Raw genomic sequence first — 20,568 nt, 5'->3', positions numbered from 1 at the left:
AGAAGTATAAGAAAAAAATCTCCCCAAATCCACATCTTGAGATAATTACTGTTAATATTTTGATATTTACCATCTAGCCTTTATTTTCTCCTAGGAATATGTGTAAGAAAAATGTATATGTATATGTAAGAATGTAGATGCTTTGTTTTAAACATGATTTGGAACACATAATGTATATAATTTTCTACCTGATTTTTTTCACACAACATTATTCAGCAGCATTTTGCTGTTATTAAAGTTTTTTCAAAAAACATTTCTGATGGTTATATAATATTTATAAGAATATAGCAGCAAATTTAACCATCCTTCAATTTTTGAGCATTTAGTTTGTTTCTGACTCTTGATAAATATTTTCAAATGACTTTTCAGAATGAGTTTCTCCCCAACAGTTCAGAATAGAATTTCACTGGACCCTTGCACTGGTTCCAAGCAAAGACTGAACATTTCATTGGTAAATTTTTGTCAATCTGACAAGTGAACGACTTCTCGTTGTGTTTTAATTTGCATTGTTTTGATTCATAAAGTCAATTTTTTAATCATTTGTATTGATTCTGAGGATTATTCATATCCTTAACTCAGATCAGATTTACTTTTAATAAAGGTTTATAAGAATGCCTAAAAGAAAATGTCCATCAAGTGTGTACAGTTGCATTTTTTTAAATTAAGCTTTTTCTTTTGAGATAATAGTGTCAAATGCAGTTGTAAAAAATAATATAGAGAAGTCACCATATGTACCCTTTACCCAGTTTCCCCCAATGATACCATCTAGCAAAACTATGTGCAATATCACAAACAGGATATTGACATTGATACAACCAAGATAACAGGTTTCCCATCACCAAAAGGATCCATCCCCCACTCCCTGACCCCTGGCAACCACATGATCTGTCATTTCTGGATATAATTTTGTCATTTCTAGAATGTTATATAAATGGAATTATACAATATGTTAGCTTTTCCATTCAGTATAATTTCCTGCAGATTCATTTAAGGCGAGTGTGGATAGTATGTATGTTTTTTTTGTTGCTGAATAGTGTTCCATAGGATGAATATCCACAGGATTCTTTAAAAGTTATAGTTGAATTTTAAAGACCATTTTATGAATATATTTGCCTAATTCCAGGGGCTCAAAGGGGGAAAGGAAACAAAGTCATTATTCAGGAAGTCATTCAGTCATTCCACCAACATTCAGGTTGCAGGCTACTGGGCCAAAAGTATCCCTACGCACTTGATTACAAAAATGACTAACAGCCAAATAAGGTCAAAATTACCTAAGTAGCAGTGCTAAGATTGAAACCCAGGTCGGTCTAGATTTCAGGAAGCAAGAAAATGAGTAGCCCAATGAACACTTTATCGTTAACAATTTTCTATAAATGTAACAATTTTCCTAGGTTAAGGAACACAGGCTAAAGATGGACATATCTGGTTAGTAAACCAAAGCATCCCATCTACCTACTGGACTAGGCGTTTACTAATCCACGCCTTATACCTGATTTTAAGGCCAACTACACACAAAAAACGAGATTTACAGGAGCGCTTGAGGAGGGCGCCGAAGACCAAGACGCGTCAGAGTAGCTCTCTCCTCCATCTGCCACGGTTCTGGGCAGCGCGCTTGGACTGGTAATGCTGGTGTCCCTGAAAAACCCTAGCCGTCTCATTTCTTCTGGACCTCAACCCCCCCATCCTAAATTATCTGAAGATACGACTTTAAGCAAAACAAAATGAGGCCAGTAGGGCACCATTAATAAGTCTCCCTACAACACTGACAGTTTGGGGATTGAAACGCAAACTAGAAGCCGGAGGAGAACAAATTCTCGGTGCGTTCAAAACAACTTCCATCGGTCCCTGACTCTATCTGCCACTTAGGTGCCGTATTAACGAAATCCAAGCGCACGCCGCCCAGAGAGCGCCCTTCACACCCGATGACTCCCGGCCCGGGGCTCCAGGTGAGCCGCTCACAAGCCTCCGGTACGGGCTCGAAGGCTGAGCCCTGACGGTGCGACACCAGTGACGCTCGGGACACAGCGGCGCGAACTGCAAGGAGAAAAGGAGATTTCCCAGCCGGGTCAAGGTCCAACAAAACACACGCCCACTCCCGGGAAGCATCCCGCTGCAGGGACCGGGGCTGACCCCGCAGCTGGCGGAAGTGACGTCAGGTCCAGTCGCCGGAGGAGGCGGGGCCGCCGGGGGCGCGCCCTATGGGGGCCCGGGAGAGGCGGGGGTGTGGCGGCGTCGGCGGCGAGGCGCCGGCCGGGTGCGCGGGAGGGCGGGGCCTGTGCGCGCCACCTGCGGGGACTGGCCTCCTCCGGCGGCTGGAGGCGGTCACTGGCGTCGGGCTGAGCGGCTGAGGGGAGCGAGGGGCCATGCGGACGGCGAGGGATTCGGGAGCCCGCAGCCTGGCGCGCTTCCGTCGCGCGGCGGCGACCCTGCGGCCGCTGGAGTAACCACTGCCTTTGTTCCGACGCCGGTCCCTCCCGGCGCCCCAGCCCCTCACGCCGCCGCGCTCCGGCCGGCCCGCCCTCGGTGCCCGAACCCCCCTTCGGCTGGTGCCGCGCGAATGCGGCTGCCGGGCCTGGGCCTGGGCTCGGAGCGGGAGGAGAGGAGGGGGAGCGGCGGCGCCCGGGCGGCATGCGATGGGGAACTGCTGCTGGACGCAGTGCTTCGGGCTGCTCCGCAAGGAAGCGGGGCGGCTGCAGCGTGTGGCAGGCGGCGGCGGGTAAGCCCCCGGGGGAGGGCCCGGCTCCCGCTCGCTCCTGCTCCCCGGCCCCCGGCGGCTTGGGGGGCTGCATGGGGGCCGGGCAGGTGGTCGTGGTGGAGGCCCGTGTCGGGACGGGCCGCCCCGGGAGAGAGCTAGAGAAGGGGGCGGGGTGCGGCTCCCGCCAGGCTCCCCGGGGCGCGCTGTCACGCGGGGAAGAGTCACGGGAGGCCTCATCGCCAGGAAGCCTGGGCACCCTCCCACGGACGGGCCGTGGAACAGGCTCCACGGCAACCCGGACACACCCTGCGCGGAGCTGGGGTTTCATGCCAAGGGTGGTAGCTCCCTGTTTGGTCCTCTCTGGCTCTGACAGCAGGTGAGAATCTGGCTCCAAAAAGTTGATGCCTCAGAGCCATTTCTCGTAGTCGTTTGAATGCTGGAGTAAAATAAGGTTTCAGACATTTGAGTGACTCTTTGATATGTACAAAGACGTGCCGAATTACAGGGTTTCCAGTGGGCATTCGGATTCTTGGTACTGATAACAAGAGGGGCAGTGTGTAGCTTTGTAATATTAATTTTTTGGAATTTCGAGAGGAATGCGCTACCCTGATTGCTACCCACAAGCTTTGTAATATGAGGGAAATCACAGTCCTTCCGAACCTCCCTTCTGTTGGTTAAAACTGGGATATGCATAAGTTTTTCTACTCAGACCAGCCATAGAATAGTACAATTTAATAATTATTCCGTTTTTGTGTTTTTTATTTCATAGGGTATTGAAAGAATTAGAACACATCCTTTTGAAGTTGGCTTTGTTGTTGTTAGATATTTCCCAAGAATTCAGACTTAGAATTGGAAATCTGAACCAAGCCACTTTATGTAAGGAATAAGACATTAATTTTGCACTTTCTGAAACAGCTGCTAAGTTTTCAGAAAGTGTCTTCTTTAACCATTATTAGGTAATAAGGTGTTCAGCCTACACAAATTGAAGCCAAGTGATTTGTAATTTGGATTTTTTGGTGATGCAGATCTTACAATATATATGACTCACTCATTCGTCATCGGGTATTGTGTCACCTCTCTGATACAGAGTAGGTGAGGTTGTACCCTAAGTGTCCCTCCAATGAAAAAGTAAAGACTTCAAGATTTTGTCCCTAGTTTAGTATTTTGGTTTCCCTGACTTAAGGGCTGCTACAGGCAAACCTGGCAGCTGTTTTATCTTGTCAACCAGAGTCATCTAATTTACTTCTAATTTTTCTGTATGGATGCACCCATGTAATCAAGTGGCTTAAATAGGCTCTCCTAAGGACTAGATGCCACAAAATCTTTGGCGTTGTTAATATTTCATTTGTAGTTGGTGAGTGTTAAATTCTAACTCTAAAAATAGGGTCCCATACTCTAACTGGGTAAGCAAAAATCATTTATGTTTGACTTTAAACCTCATTGTGTGGCGTCTGTGGGATTTTTGTTTTGTTCTTTTAGGGTGACTTTACAAATTATGTTTTCCTTATAGTGTTAAAATTGTAGATTTTACTTTCTGCAGCATAGAGAAGGGACAGGGGAAATCAGTGAGTCACTGTGAGTGTTAAATGTCTTTAGATAGGCCATAAAAACATCATGGTTGGATCTGTATCTTCTGGTTGTGGACAAAACTTGAACAGACGAGTCCTGTCGCAGCAGTGAAAGTCTGTGGGTTGTGAACACTCATCTAAAACCATATAATGGTGATATCGATCCTGCTTGTTTTAATCCATAAATGTAGGTTTGGACAGTTCCTTTACTTGAATCTTCTGATTCAGTTTGGTATTATTTTGGGAGCTTCTAGTAAACATTCAGAGACAGATGCATATAGTTCATTGCTATTTGCAGAATAAGGTTAAACTTTGCCTCTCATTTAGTTGCTTTTTTTTTTTTAATCACCCAGTAGTTCTGATTTTCTTTCAGGTATAGGTCAAGAGAGTTAACTAGTAGTTTATGTAAAGGCCAAAAAGTTTAAGAGTAATTACAAAAACTTGATATGATTTGTATTTGTCACTGTAGTGACCACAGGTAGAAGAATCCTGGGCGTTCTTAGGCTGCTTTAAGCTGGACGTTGCAACAGTGCTATATGATCCAGGGCCTGGTTTCCTAGCCTTGTAGATTTCCCAGGGCCATCTCAGAGTTAGACCACTCACTTTCCACGATCTAATTTCAAAGCCAGAATTACCAAGTTTTTAATTTATAGAATATTAGAGAATTCTAGGATTTTATATTCTAGAGTATCTGTGGACTAGTCAAATATCAATATCAGTGTTGAGGGATGTCAGAAACGTTGCTACTAATGACGTTATTTGGTGATTAATGCAGAAGGAGTTTAATGTCTTTGAGGAATAAAATTTAGACATCTTTCTTCACTATAGGGAGTTTTGCCTACCAACACATTCTAGAGGGCTCCATCTGCTGGTCAGTTCCCCTGTTTTTTTGGGCAGTACTAGAAATCTTTTGTATAGACACTGTGTTCTTAGTTTTTTCTTGCTGAAACTGAAGACCCAATTATGTTTTGTTGTGCTGTATTTTAATTCCTATTTTTATCTTGTGTAATTCCACACACTGGTTCCAGTTAAGATATACTATAATTTTATATAAAAGTATGATCATATTTTGTATCTTTCTAGATATTTCACATTTGTTGGCCTTTTTGGCTCCAGCAGCAAAGTTGCCTTCAGGCAATAGTTTACAATAATTTGCTGTTTCCTTACGTGGTAAAAATGATTTTAATAATAGCTGCCAACATTCGATTACTTCCTATGTGCCAGGCACTCAAGTCAGTACATTATCTTATTTGTTCCTCACCACAGTCCTGTGAGGAAGGTAAGTACTATTACATACATTATAGGTTGAAAACTGAAAGAAAGTGTCACATGCCCAAGGCAGTGGAGGTGGGATCGCAGCCCAGGTCCCTCTGATTCAGAGCTTTTACCTTTAACCACTAATAGCTCGTGGCTTTTTATTCTGTAGATAAATATTTGGTTGCTCGCTCTCTCAATGCATTATCTGGTACTTTGTCACCGGAACATCTTTTGCTTGTGTCTCAGCAACTTGGCTTCTTATTCTCTGTGAGAAGCTCTTCTTTTCTTGAAACTATGCGCTTGATCTCTGCAGCATCTCTTTTATCTTCTTCTTTTCATGTTCCTGTCCTGGCTGTTCCTATTCCCACTACTGGAATTTTCCTCTGTCTTTTCTCTTCTGTATTTAGTTCCCTTCACACATATACCGACTCCTGAAGAAATTTCTTCCATTCCTGTGATTTCACCCACCACCATTTCCAATCTCACATCTTCTGAACAGACCTTCTCAGAGGTTCAGCCTGGTATTTTCAGTTGCCTGCTGAAGAGATACACTTGGCTGTGCCAAGGCTTCTCAAACCAACCTATCTAAAATATCTAATCTGTTCCAAACAGTATCTCAAATAGTGTGTTTTCTTTCTCCCAGATTTCTTCTTCCCTGCTTCATGTATTCCCTAATTCACTGAACAGCTCCATTCACAGTTTTCTAAGCTACAAACTTCATAGTCCTGTTCCTCTCTCTAATCAGCTCTTCAGTCTCTCCATAATACATACTGAACGTTTCCTTCCCTTACTTCTACCTTAAAGTTTGTCTTTCAGATCACGTGGTCACTGGCTTCTAGACTGCTCTCCCTATTGTCTCTCTCACACTTCAGTCCATCTTCCCTTCCTGTCATTTTAGGCTTGCAAAACCCATGCTGGATCATGCCATTCCCTTGCTTAACGACTTCCATCTGCGTCCTGTTTTTTGCATCTATATTGCTCAGCCTTTTTTTCCTTCTGTAACAGTTGATGAGTTGTGTTGCATTCAGTGTGCAACATAACGTCCATTTGTGTACTCAGGATTATGTGCAGTTCTGCATTTGGGTGAAGAGTTGTAATGTCACTCTTGTTCTCTCATTCAGAAATTCATGTCAATGCAAATAGTGAGAATCACATTAAAAGGAAAACACTGAATCTATTCTAATTTCAAAAAACTTATTCATAAATCTTAAAATTTAAACTTTTTTGATAAATGATAACCTTCCAAATGAGAGTAGAATCAACTTTAAACTCCTGACAAGATAACCTTAATCTGTTTTACCAGTCTAATTATGTTTTCTAATTATATTTTCCCTAGAGTATAGAATTTAAAATTGTAGATTTTACTCCCTGTGCACATGAGCTTGGCAGCATAGGCAGGGGGAAACCAGTAAAGTGTTCTCTGCCATTCTTTCACTTGTCCAATATCCTATATACCAGATGGACTATCCTTGTTCCTGTTTCCTAAAATACAGTGTTCTCACATCCTGTGCCTTTATGTGTGATATTTATTCTTCTTTTCCTCTTCTTGGTGCTGCACCTTTTACTTATCCTTAAATATTACTTTCCCTGTGAAACCTGCTCCAACCCCCGAGACAGTATTATTTCCCTGAGGAAATAATATTTTCTGTAGCCTTAAATTGATGTATATCAGGGATTGGCAAACTTTTTCTGTAAAGGGCCAGATAATACTTATTTTAGGCTTTGTAGGCCATAAGGTCTCTGTTGTAACCACTCAACACTGTTTTAGCACAGAAGCAACCATAGACAATGTAAACAAATGGATGTATGTAACTGTGTTGCGATAAAACTTTACTTACAGAAACAGGCATTGAGCCGGATTTGGCCCCTGGACCATAGTTTGCTGACTCCTGGTATATACCATGAAATGGGTTGAGAGATCCTCAAGGTCAGGGACTGTGTCTTATCTTTCCCTCTCTCCACTCTCAGTGTCTCATGTTTATTGAATGAATAGCCAGAGAATATTTTATGAACTTGTAAGATCTAGAAAACAGTGTATTCTCTTATATGTTTTTTTTGGTCTCTAGGTAATTCCGTAACTTTGGCAAAAACACCACTCATTCACATAAACACACATCCTACCAGTTCTATGTTAGCTTACTTTTTTTTTTAAAAAAAAGAGATACTATATAGAGCACTAAGAATTTAAAAAATATTTTATCGCAATATATATTGCTAAAATATAGTAATAAGTAGTATCATTGAGAGATTCATTTCAGTTTTCTACATGTTTGTCAGCTTTGAAAAATATACAGGTGTAAGATGTTTCTGTTGAAATTTCAGAAGTTAGGAAGGAAAACAGTAGTAGACTTAAATGGATTTGAGTTTCTTGAACATTCTGTGTTACACCCTTAAGACTCCCCAGGGCTGTGTTCTGAACCTCTCTCTTCTTCCCTCATATATTTTCCTTCCTTAATGTACTTTCCCTGGGTGATGGCACGAAAACACCTGACTTGACTGCTGCTTGCATGCTAATGAGCTCAGTTGTCCCAGTCTGAGCTCTGAAATACCTAATTGCCTGCTAAGTATTTCCACTTGGGTATCAAACATAACCTCAAATGCAGTTTGTAAAGTTAAGCTCATCTTTCTTATAACCCTTTCCTCTTTCTTTTTTCTCTTTTTTAAAGCCCAAGCCATTTCTACTACTTTGTGTCCTGCCTTGTGAGTAGTAAGACAGTGTATAGTCACCTAAGTCGTGAACCTGTGAATCATATTAAACCCCCCTTTCACTTACCTCCAAATCCAGGTTGTCAAGTCCGTAGATTATACTTCCGAATGGCTCCTACATCTTTCCTACCTCTACACCCTCCTCGCTTTAGTAGAGATCCTTTGGTCTTCTATATTTGTAGCTCTCCCCTCTTGCCAATACCCATTTGAGCTTGTGCCTCTCTAATCTGAAAACCAAAAAGAAACAAACACTAAACCTTATGTAGACTCTGCATCTCCCTCCAGCTATTACCCTACCTCCTGTCTTTTCCCTTTAACACTTAGAGAATTGTCTAGTATTGATATCTCCACTTCCTCACTTCTTGCTCAGTCTTCAAAGCAAGCTAATGTTCACTCTCCCTGTCACTGTTCCCCTTCCTTCCCCCACCATCATAACATTAAAACATCCATCCTAATCCAGTGGGTACTGTTAATCCTTACTGTACGTGATCTTTTAGCAGCATTAGATGCTGTTGACATCTCCCTTAACTCCTGTGACTTCACAGTCCCTACATTTTCCATCTACCTCCCTGGTATTGGCCTTAAATGGATCTATCTTCCTGTGAATGTTCATTTTCTTCACCTCAGTCATTAAATGCTGGAGTTCTTCAAACTTAGACTCGACTCTTCTACTGTACTTTCTTTAAAGAACAGCATGCATACAGTCACTAACCTAGGAGTATCTTTGACACTACTCCCCATCATCCCACATTTCTAGTCATCCCCAAAACCTAATTTTTTTGTGTCTCCTAAATAGCTTTTCAATCCATCACTTCGCTAACCACTGCCACCTTAGTCCAAGCTGTCATTTTTTGCCTAGATTTCCAGTACTCTGTGTTAAAATAGCACTCCTCCTCATTCACCATTTTCTGACACTTCTTTATTTTCCTTCACAGCACTTTCCACTCCATGACTATAGACTCTGAGTGTTTGTTTATTTGTCTTTTGTCTGTTCCCCCCAATAGAGTATGAATTTCATGAGGTCAGGGACTTTGATTTGTGTATTCCTACATATCCAGTGCCCTGACACTGCTTGCCACATAGTAGACACTCAATAAATATTTGTGACTGAGTCGATAGACTACCAGCTGGTCTCCGCATATCTGTTCCTGACCTTTGTCAGTTTATTCTGCACTCTGGAGCCAGAGTGATCTTAAATGCAAATCTAGGATACAAACACAGATTAAAAGTTTTTACTGGTTTACTGTACTTCTAAGATATTCACCAAAATCTTTAATGTAACTTTCAAGGCCTTGCATTATCTATTCCTTACCTTCCTTTTTTTTTTTGGTCTCATCTGTGTCATACTTTACTTGAATCCGTTTCTTCCCTTTTTGCTTGGACAACTCCTACTCACTCATCTTCTGGATGCCAGCTCAAAGTTTATTTCCTACAGAAGTCTTCCCAAAGCATCTCGTACCCTCAGGGATAAATCCTCATACCATCAAGAAACCGTCTTCCGGGGCCGGCCCAGTAGCACAGCAGTTAAGTGTACACATTCTGCTTCAGCGGCCCAGGGTTTGCCGGTTCGGATCCCGGGTGCAGACATGGCACCTCTTGGCAAGCCGTGCTGTGGTAGGTGTTGCACATATAAAGTAGAGGAAGATGGGTACGGATGTTAGCTCAGGGCCAGTCTTCCTCAGCAAAAAGAGGAGGATTGGCAGCAGATGTTAGCTCAGGGCTGATCTTCCACAAAAAAAAAAGAAAGAAAAGAAACCGTCTTCCTTTTCTTCTCAGCACTTCCTCAGGTTATAATTATACCTGAAATAGTAGGATTATTTGGTTAATGTCTGTCTTCCGCTGTCAGTGTAAAGGAAGGAGGAGTCCATGCCTGTTTTTGCTTGCTGTTGAATACTCGGCTCCAAGCTACATGCCTAGTATGTAGTAGATGTTCAGTAAATACTTGTGGACAGAATTAGTGAATATGGTCTTGATTTTTTCATTCCCCTTTGCCTTTGCTACCCGCTGCTCCCTGAAACATTCCTTTCCACTACTTTGGGGCCTGATTCCTCCTCTGGCTGATTTTTGATGCTCCTCATCTGAATATATCCTTCTCAGAGCATGGTAGTTGTTAATTTACCTGTGTGTCTTTCCTGTTAGACTGTAAGCCTCTTGGGAAAATACATTCACTTTTGTATTTTAAATACATAGCTGTGTCTGTCATTCAGTAACCCAGGGAAGTAAGAATAATTAGAACCTTCAGTATCACAGACGTATAAGTGGCGACAGTTTCAAAGAAGTGGGTGGTCAACAATTTCAGTTGCTGCACACAGATTGAGAGGATGAATGATAAAAACTAAAAGACCTCTAAGATCCCTTCTAGTTACTGTTTCCTCTAAATCAGGCTCCTCTTAAAGGGCAGTGACTTGTTCTTTTAACCCATGTTTTCTGTCTTTAACATAATTAGCAAGAAGATTTGTCTCTTTTCTTCTGAGGTATAAAATACATTTTCTGAACATCCATTCTTACTAAATTTGCCTTCATTAGGGAGGGGCTTATTAAACAGTAAATATTATTACTTTATTATTACCACCTATGTTGATGCTATCTCTACCTGGAAAATCTGTTGATGGATCGTCCTTTGAGATTTAAATGATTAGAGCTCCATTGAAGTATTTGATGCTAATTGAAAAACAACGTGTCCATCATCTTCACTGTAACAGTTTTTGCCAGGCATCTGATTTGTAACCTTTCCAATTTTTGTTCAGAAAAAGAGTCTTGGGAAGCTTTTAATTTTTAATAGACTTTGGAACAATTTACCATGATTCTTCGTCATTTATTTATAATGTCAAACAGAAGATATAGGAAAAGACTTTCCTGTTTAATTTTAACAAATATTATACAGAAGAATATGAAGAAAAGGAAAACTCCATTGTAGGATTTGTGGGAATTTTTCATTTGTCTTTAACGTAAGTCACTTTGGTATAAAAGAGTATTTACCTGCTATGCAAAATAACATAGAGAAGCATAAAATACTGCATTTTCAGTCTATTCTTGATGAAACTGGTTTTATCCTTAATAAAAGATCGTCTTGATATCTGCCTTGATAACACTGATAAATATATGCTCAAGAGTCTCCACTTTTATACCACATTACTTTCAGACTTCCAAATTCCTTTACGTGCCCCATTGCTCAGAGTGGATAGCCTGTCTTTCCTCCCTCTTTTCTATCCTTTCCATGTTTGAGTCCACTTTCACATCAGCAGCAGTAGTAGAAGGGATATACGGCAACTTAGTTTACCTCACTTTGAGACTGCTCTCGGGGGCATAAGGATTATGTGTAAATGAATGTCCATGGATGACTTTGGGGAGATCTAGACTGTTTAGAAAGAGGGAAGATAGACTTCTGTTTTCTTTAAATCATTGTTTGTGGAACTATTTCAGCAGCTCAACTTTCACCACAATTAATACACCTGAATACACACATTCTTGAATAGAATGGTGGATTGTTGCCCACATTATTTCTCACCTCCTCCTTCCCCCAGGGTATATGGCTAAGTTCCTGAAAGTAAAATGCACACGTGATGTGACTTTAACCATTTTCCTCACAACTCAGCTTTTTTTGATGTGATCCTGGTGTGTTCCTAGAGGACTCTTCCAGGCTTGTCACCTCACTTTGTCTTTTAGCCTTTTCACCCCCGGCATTTAAGTCTTCCTTCTTGGATTTGCCACATTTACTTTTCTCCTGTACCTCCATCCTGACTCCTGCTCCTTTACTGAGACATCTCCACTGGGATTCTGACACTCCTCCCCATCGTCTCTCATTTTTAATCTACCCATTTCTCTTACAGCACTCTAGTGCAGGCTGTCATCATTTCTTGCTTAGACTCAAGATTAATTGCATACATTATTCATGTATTCACTCTCTATGCATTTATCCCCACTGATTTCTCTTGGATTCACGTGGTTCCTGGCACTTGCAGGAGCAGCTGCTTTTGTGGACTCAAGTTTACTCCTCTAAATTGAAGGAAACAATGATGGGTTTATTCCCCTGTAGTCACTCTAAATACAGTGAACATTAAGTCTTTGATTTAGGGTAGTGCTTCTTAACTGGAATATTCATTCAGTATTCCCATTTTCATACAGGTAGCTCTGACTCATTCATTTCTACTCCTGTGTAGTGTTTCATTATGTGAATAGGCCATAATTAATTTATTCTTGTGTTGATGAACATTTAGATTATTTCGAGTTTTTGGCTTTTACAAACAACTTCAGTTAACATTCTTATCAATGTCTCTTTGTGCACATCTACAAGAGATTCTTTTTTTTTTTTTTTAAGATTTTATTTTTCCTTTTTCTCCCCAAAGCCCCCGGTACATAGTTGTGTATTTTTAGTTGTGAGTCCTTCTAGTTGTGGCATGTGGGATGCCACCTCAGCATGGCTTGATGAATGATGCCATGTCCGTGCCCAGGATTCGAACTGGCGAAACCCTGGGCTGCAGGAGTGGAGCACGCAACCTTAACCACTCGGCCACAGGGCCGGCCCCTACAGGAGATTCTTTAGGTATATATACCTAGGAGTGGGCTTCCTAGGTCATGGCTCATGCACATCTTTTTATTTACTAGAAAATGTCAAACTTTCAAAGTAATTATACCAGTTCATACTTTTACCAACAGTGGATTTTCATTGTTCTACTTCCAAACACTTGGTATTATCAGATATTTTTCCAATCTGTTAATGTGCAATGCTATCTAATATTTGTATTAAAATTTTATTGTATTCCTATACACCAACAGAGAATACATATTTTAAAAATTACTGTCTGTATTAGCAATGAAAAATATAAGAAGTTAGGACTAAATCAATAATGGATGTGTTAGACTAAAACAACATTTAAAAATGAAAAGCTAAAAATAAATGGAGGAGAATATCGTCTTCATGGATAGAAAGATCTCAATTCAGTGCAATTCCAACAATTCCGCTAAAACTTGACAAGCTAATTCCGACAATTTTTATGGAAGAGCAAAGGACCAAAGATGGCCTGCAAATTTTGAGGAAGGCAACTTGCCTATCAGATAATACATTCTAATTATTGAAACCCTGTTGTATTGGCACATGGCTAGACAAATAGGTGAGCAGAACAGTGTGTAATACCCAGGCTCTGTAAATCAACCTGAGGTGTGGTCAGTATCTTCATTTTTAACAAGGTGATTGTTATGTGCCAAAGTCTGAGAATGACTGCTTTAGCAGAACAGCTGTTAGCACTAAACACATATCATTGGAGGCATTTTTATGTATGGTGTCCAGTTCAGGGACCCATACCTTTTCTTTCTTTCTTATCTCTACTGTCAGAGGTATAGTCTCTTGTCAGTAATAATAACATTAATTATATTGATTTTTGCCCAAGGGTGGGCGATGGATGCCTCCCTGGATTTACTGTTGCCATTTTCTCATGTTTTCTGTAATGCCGCCAACATTCACTCCTCTGAGTATCTCTGGTCCATATGAACTTGGGAGTTTTTTCATTGAATTACGTTATCATTTATAAATAAGATTAATTTCAGGTTCAATACCTTTAGTCAAATGTTACAAATATGGAAACGAGTGTGGTTCTTAGCTTCCTATTTGTAAGCAATTATGTTTATATAATAGAAAAATCTTAAATTGTTCTGTACTGATTTACTTTATGGTGTTTTTAGTAAATTTTGGGAGTTTTGTATAGTATGACCCACTTATATGCTAACAGTAGGTCTACAAATGTAGGATGGCCAATCTCCTTTATTCTTAGATTCTTTTTTTTTTTTTTTTTAAAGATTGGCACCTAGGCTAACATCTGTTGCCAATCATCCTTTTTTTTTTAAGGATTGGCACCTGGGCTAGCAACTGTTGCCAATCTTTTTTTTTTTTTTTTCTGCTTTATTTCCCAAACCCCCCAGGTACATAGTTGTATATCTTAGTTGCAGGTCCTTCTAGTTGTGGGACGCCGCCTCAATGTGGCCTGACGAGCGGTGCCATGTCCGCGCCCAGGATCCGAACCCTGGGCCGCCGCAGCGGAGCGCACGAACTTAACCACTCGTCCACGGAGACGGCCCCAATTCTTAGATTCTTAAGAAGTTAATGATGACAGTGTTAACCAGATTTTCTTTTAATTTTAAGTGTCATCAGATTTATTTATCCCCAATATTTAGTGAAAAACTTTATAGGAATAATATAATAAATGCTTTATGAATAGTACAAACTTATTTTTTCTTTTAAGAGTATATTAAAGCATATATTGCAAGCAGCATTACATATAAAATCAGCACACTTCAATTCCCACCTGGACACACGGTGTTGGAAGGTGCACAGCGGTGTTTCCAACTGCAGAACTGGTTCTGTTGAACTTGGAGGGAGGAAGAATTGAGGAAGACCTGAAAGAGACTTATCTATGTTTGATCATGGTTATATGTTGAAAAGAGCCTAGTTATTGGAGTCAGATATTTTACATTCTTTTTATTTGGTACTAAGTCTTAAAAATGCAGTGTGTATTTGAAATAGCCTTCTCAATTCAGACTAGCCACATTTCAAGTGCTCAGTAGCCACAGCTAGTGGCTATCATATTGGACAATGCAGATATCCTATAAGATTACAGTACCTCATAGGATTATTGTGGAAAGGATACATATAAAAATTAAGCTCATACTACATATAAAACCTAGTCCATGGGGCCAGCCTGGTGGCACAGCAGTTAAGTATGCACATTCCACTTCAGCGGCCCGGGGTTCGCTGGTTCGGATCCCGGGTGCGGCCATGGCACTGCTTGCAAGCCATGCTGTGGTAGGCATCCCACATATAAAGTAGAGGAAGATGAGCATGGATGTTAGCTCAGGGCCAGTCTTCCTCAGCGAAAAGAGGAGGATTGGCAGCAGATGTTAGCTCAGGGCTAATCTTCCTAAAAAAAAAACAAACCCTAGCCCATTATAGGTACCCAGTAAATGAGTCTCTCTTTGCTCTCCATTATAGTAATAGCTTGTTGTTATACTTTGTTTTTTGTAGTATCATATATAGTTGGAAACTTCATGTCAATAAAATCTTGACTTTTTTTTCAAGTTGAAGAAAGCAAAATGTTAGTTCTCTAAACTAAGCAGCAGTAATCAAGAGCCAGGCCTTTGCAATAGACATTGCTGCTTTTAGTGATTTTGTTTTTTATCCTTCCTTCTAAGATTTAACTTTTATTGAAGGTTGTTGAAAATGTACTTTAAGTACTTGGTACCAAGTTGCTAGTTTTATACTATGATTCAATTTCTCTTTATCTTGTTTTCTTCTGCTCTTTTTTAGTGGTGCTCCCTTACACACAACTAAAACTTCGTTCTTGAAGAAAATATTCTCAACCAGGATGTGTATACCGTTATGGAATGTTACTGCACAGAACGTGGGAGACTGGAATGAGACAGTCCTGTGATTTTTCCTGTGGCTAGTTTTGTTGTCCCATTGATTCACAGTAGTTTAGTCTGAACAACCACACGGTGATTTCACCTTGTCCCAGGCTCTCGCCCTCAGTCTTAGTGAATTGGATATAGGAAACCAAAAGGCAGGGGCAGTCCCCATGGCCAAGTGGCTGAGTTCATGCGCTATGCTTCAGTGGCCCAGGGTTTTGCCTTTTCGGATCCTGGGAGTGGACATGGCACCGCTCATCAGGTCACGTTGAGGCAGTGTCCCATATGCCACAACTAGAAGGACCCACAACTAAAACAATATTCAACTATATACTGGGGGGATTTGGGGGGAAAAAGCAGAAAAAAAAAGAAAGAAAACCAAAAGGCAAATTTAGCAAGTGAAAACAAGAACTATAACTGTCCAGGAACTATATAGTGCTTGTATCTTCAGGTAAGGACATTCTTTCACTATGAATGCAGAATAATGGGATGGAGGTGCTTAGTGAATATAGATTCAGAAACCCCTGGCAGCTCTGTAGAGCTCTCAGGAGGATATTGTCCCTCTCTGGTCAGTTTCCGTATACCCTGCACCAATCAAATGAGGTCTGGGGGATGGCTGTGGTCTTGGTCAGATAATGAGATAATCAGGGAGTCGGAGTCATGCAAGAGCATGATTGTCCTCACTGCTGGTAGGTATGTATAGAGGGGGCAGAAATGGGAGACATTACCAAGAGCCAGCACCTTGACCACCTACTAAAGTTAGCTGTGTATCTGTGTATAGTTGGCACAGAATGCAGTGCTCTGCTCTTGAATATAAGTGTAGTGCACCAATTGCTTCCCTTGGTTTGGACAGTGTACCACTTAGCTTTAGGCTTTGCTTCAGCAGTGAAGTCACACTGATGGCTTGTACTGAGATACTTAGTATTCCTGAACTTTATTTACATTATTCAGTTATACCTGCAAGGGGAAGTAAATTCATCAGAGACAGATTCTTCATTGAGGGAAGAGAGTGATGGTTGCAGGGCGAGAGCATATAGCACTTTAAGCATGAATCCTAATGACAGGACGCAGGGCTGCTGGAAGGCTCAACTCATTTTTGTTGTGTGAGAAATGGGGAAAATATAAAAATGGGGGCCCTAGATGCTTAGAGAATTCAGGGTATTTTGTTTATACTGAATATGTTCCATGAACTCTTAGATTATGGAACAACAATACCAAGTCCTCTGTTTCTTAGCAATGATCTCTTATTTGGGTGAGGCTTTGGTTACTTTGTTCTGAGCTGCTTCTGGTTGTATTTGAGAGCCTGCACTTTTCACCCTCTACTGCCTCTGCTCGAGGCATCATCAGTGCCCCAGTGATCTCTTAATGGGCAGTAAAACTGCTTTGCATCCATTAGCCAAGAAAGATTATACCAGGAAAAATAGCACCTATAATTTCATTGCTCTTTTTATTGTTTATGATAACAAAAATTTATTCATGGTAATATAGCACTCTCTTTTACTGAACCATCTGCCCCCTCCACACTCGCATATCACCTGATACTCACGGAGTATTTTGACCCATCCTAACCCCGGGATTCTTCCCAGCTCTTGAGGGAGTGCTTTCTCTCCAAGAAATCTGACGCGTTAGGAACTCTCAGTGTGATTTTGGATCCCATCAGGGATGGGGAGTCCTCTCCTCCATCTATTTAGGCAGCCATAACAGGAACCACATTATAAGTGAGTCTTAGAATCTCCTGGTATCTCCAGTAGTAAAGGAGTTTGTCTCTGTCCTATACCATCTTTCACAGAGTATGGATATATCTTTGGAGCATATATAAAAAAACAGGTGCTTATTTGAGTACATGTAAGTTTCACTAGTAGGAATGGAAAAGTGATTAAATTTTTTTATTTCAGCTTTATTGAAGTATAGTTGGCAAAACTGTAAGGTATTTAAAGTGTATATCATGGTGACTTGATACATGTATACATTGTGAAGATAAATTTAAAGTCAATATTTGGCCCTAGTTGGGAAAATTAATGTAATGGATTATTTGGTTGATGTGTATATGGTTTTTCTTTTTCTTTCATTTGTGTGGGCATGGAAAGAGAACAAAAAGCACCTAACTTTGTATAAACACATGGGATCCCACCATCTTGAGAGAACTACTCTTAGCATATTGGAATATATATTTTTAGATTTTTGTTGTTTTGCATGTTTAACAAAATTCAGAACATACTCTTTATACATTATTTAAGACATCAGTATTTTAACAAGATATTTTTCTTGATACAGTAAAAATAATAATACATTTTAAAACTTAATTGTATTTTTCTCTCTGTAGTAAATATAACAAAGTCATACTACAGGTTTAGTAAATATTAGTACTAATAGAAATTTTTGTTGACTAAACTTTTAAGCTCATAGCTAAGTTTAAAAATCTGGACTATTTGTATTGATGGTTCCTTTTTATAAATGTAAGATACTATATGTTAGAGAATTTAAAGTTGCTCTTGAGGAAATGTTTTTAATGCCACTATATTAACTCAGTTTTAGAATTAATTGTGGGGGCTGCCCCAAGGCCAGGTGGTTAAGTTCGCATGCTCCGCTTGGGCGGCCCAGGGTTTCTCTGGTTCGCATCCTGGGCACGGACATGGCACTGCTCATCAGGCCAGGCTGAGGCAGCATCCCACATAGCAGAACTAGAAAGACCTATAACTAGAATATACAACTGTGTACTGGGGAGCTTTGGGGAGGAGAAGAAGAAGAAGAAGGGGAAAAAATGAATTAATTGTGATTTTTAAAGTTATTTTTCTCCCCAGATCCAGGTATTTTAGAACATGCTCAAGAGGTGAGCACTTAACCATAGAGGTAAGTAGAGTCATGAATCTGATTGGATAAAAGTACCTTCAGGAACAACTTTGTTTTTTATTAAGGGGGAAGGATCAGGACCTAAATTTAGTATGGACTATTTATATTTCAATATTATTGCTGCTAGTAAAGAGGGAAAGAATTGGGGTGGTGTGGGGAGGGGTGAATAGGGAGAAGTTTGCAGAAGATTAAGGTCCTATTTTTCTAATAGAATTGCTATTTCCGCTTATGAAGTGGTATTTTTGTTTTTTGTTTCGTCTTTTTTTCCATCCTACACAACCCAGGGAGAGCGTGCTCTTCCATCGGTCGTGGTTCAGTAAGCAGTGATTCTAGAGACAGGTGGCTGGCCTGCCCCGATGCAGAGGTAGCTGAATCAGAGCAGCAGGTTGATTTTAAGCAGCTGCGCTGGATGAATCACTGAGTTGCTTGTTCTTTCTATGTAAAAGACAGTAATAGACTCTGCCATTCACTCAGTCCCTACTGTGTACCGGCTGCTCCCACACACAGTTGATGAATGTCACTGCACGTGATTCTTGTGACGATTCTAGTGAATAGGTGGCAGTCACCTCATTTTACGGGTGAGAAGTGGAGGCTTAGACAGGTGAAGAAGCTGGGCTGTATTCCACAACCTGTAAGTGGCAGGACCTAAATCCAGTCCTCTGCTGTGTGCCTTCAAACTTGAACACCTGCTTCCTTGCCTTCTCTATGAAACAAGGAAGCATGTGAACTAGGAATTAGTTTTAAAAAAAATCACAAACCAATACAAAAAATAAGTTCAAGATAATAAGTTTAGACAGTTTTAAGTCATCTCTTTAGGTTCTTGTATTTTCTAAACCTTTTGGATTCATTGTTTTCTCCATTTTTAAACAACAAAACAATATTAACAATAAAACAGTTTCCTTTCTGTTAAGTGGTTATCAAATTATTTATATTTAAAATACAAATATTTTAATAATAGCAATGACTTTCAGTCATTTGGCATAATAGCATTCATCATGTTATGATTAAATTGTTCACGTATCTCTAGAAAGACTCTCAGCAGTAGCAGCTACCATCTAGTAGATTTTCAGTAAATAGTTATATGAATGAATAGATGAATAAATATAAACATTATGAGAGAAATTCTTATTTGGGTATCTTTTCAGTCCCTGTTTCTTGAGTAATTTTCCTCTTATGACATTAAGTAATTTGTTCTGAACACAAGTGAAGTGGAAAATTCCGGCAGTGTCGGTTTGAAACACCATAAGAAATATTCAATCAGGTGAAAGTTTTAGTTTATAAATTTCTTATTTATGTAGAAAATTGCTTTAATTTTTCTTTTTCATATAAAGTCATAAATTATATGCTTGTCTTGGCTATCTTTTGGACTGTTGAATATATCAAATGAACTAATGTTGAAAAAGACACGACTTATCTTAAAAATATAAAGATATTTTATTTTTGAAGTGAAAAAGTGACAATTTTTTGTGAGATATGTGCCTTAGACAAATATTCTCCCTAACACTTACTTTCTTGTTCTTTCAGTTTGAGAATCTAGTAGAAAGTGATGAGGTAAGTATTTCCACAGTAGTGCAAAACCTGTATTCGTTCTCATTAGTTCTAACAACTGTTTTTAAAATTTTTATTTTATTATCTTCTATTTTAGAACTTTTATTCTTTGGTTTTTGTTTTTACTTTTCAGTCCCTTACCATTTTCTTCTTTTACTAATTTATTTTAGTACATAATTCAGAATTTTCTGCTGTAAACATTTATAATACTATATACATATATAGTATACTATAGATAGTTGCATATATCAGTTACATATATTATATCAGAGAGATAGATATAGCAGGTTTTTTAAGCATTTTATAGAATTCTATAGCATTTAAAAAGGGATATTTCTAACCATTTGCCATTAGGTAGGTAAAATTCCTGAGCAATCCAGAGCAGACCCATTCTTTAACCATAGTTTTCATAGATTTCTGAAGGTAGAATTTATACATGTTTATTCTACAATCACTTTTGACTACCCATTTATCTTTTTTATCAGTTATTCCTTGTGTTGGCTTTTTGTATTTAATCTCATCTAAAACTCAATTTTTTAACCATATTTT

The 20,568-nt window shown here is 39.7% G+C and overlaps 1 protein-coding gene across 3 annotated transcripts in view; it reads left to right on the top strand.

The window, feature by feature from the left end:
- The first annotated feature begins 2,185 nt into the window (after window positions 1-2,185).
- AP1AR (adaptor related protein complex 1 associated regulatory protein) overlaps window positions 2,186-20,568 on the top strand; it is a 34,554-nt gene continuing 16,171 nt past the window's right edge. For 2 of the 3 annotated variants that reach the window (XM_070609382.1, XM_070609380.1), the window contains exons 1-3: window positions 2,209-2,716; window positions 18,423-18,471; window positions 19,996-20,022. In XM_070609382.1, the coding sequence (XP_070465483.1) occupies window positions 2,634-2,716; window positions 18,423-18,471; window positions 19,996-20,022 (159 nt within the window). In that variant the 5' untranslated portion in view covers window positions 2,209-2,633. Of the gene's footprint in view, window positions 2,717-18,422; window positions 18,472-19,995; window positions 20,023-20,568 lie in introns of all 3 variants that reach the window. The other variant, XM_070609381.1, reaches the window with a different exon arrangement.

Source organism: Equus przewalskii, chromosome 2 (genome assembly GCF_037783145.1).
Source record: "Equus przewalskii isolate Varuska chromosome 2, EquPr2, whole genome shotgun sequence".
NCBI lineage: Eukaryota > Metazoa > Chordata > Mammalia > Perissodactyla > Equidae > Equus > Equus przewalskii.
The sequence above is the reverse complement of the archived record's forward strand: the minus strand, read 5'-3'. Positions and strand labels throughout refer to the sequence as shown.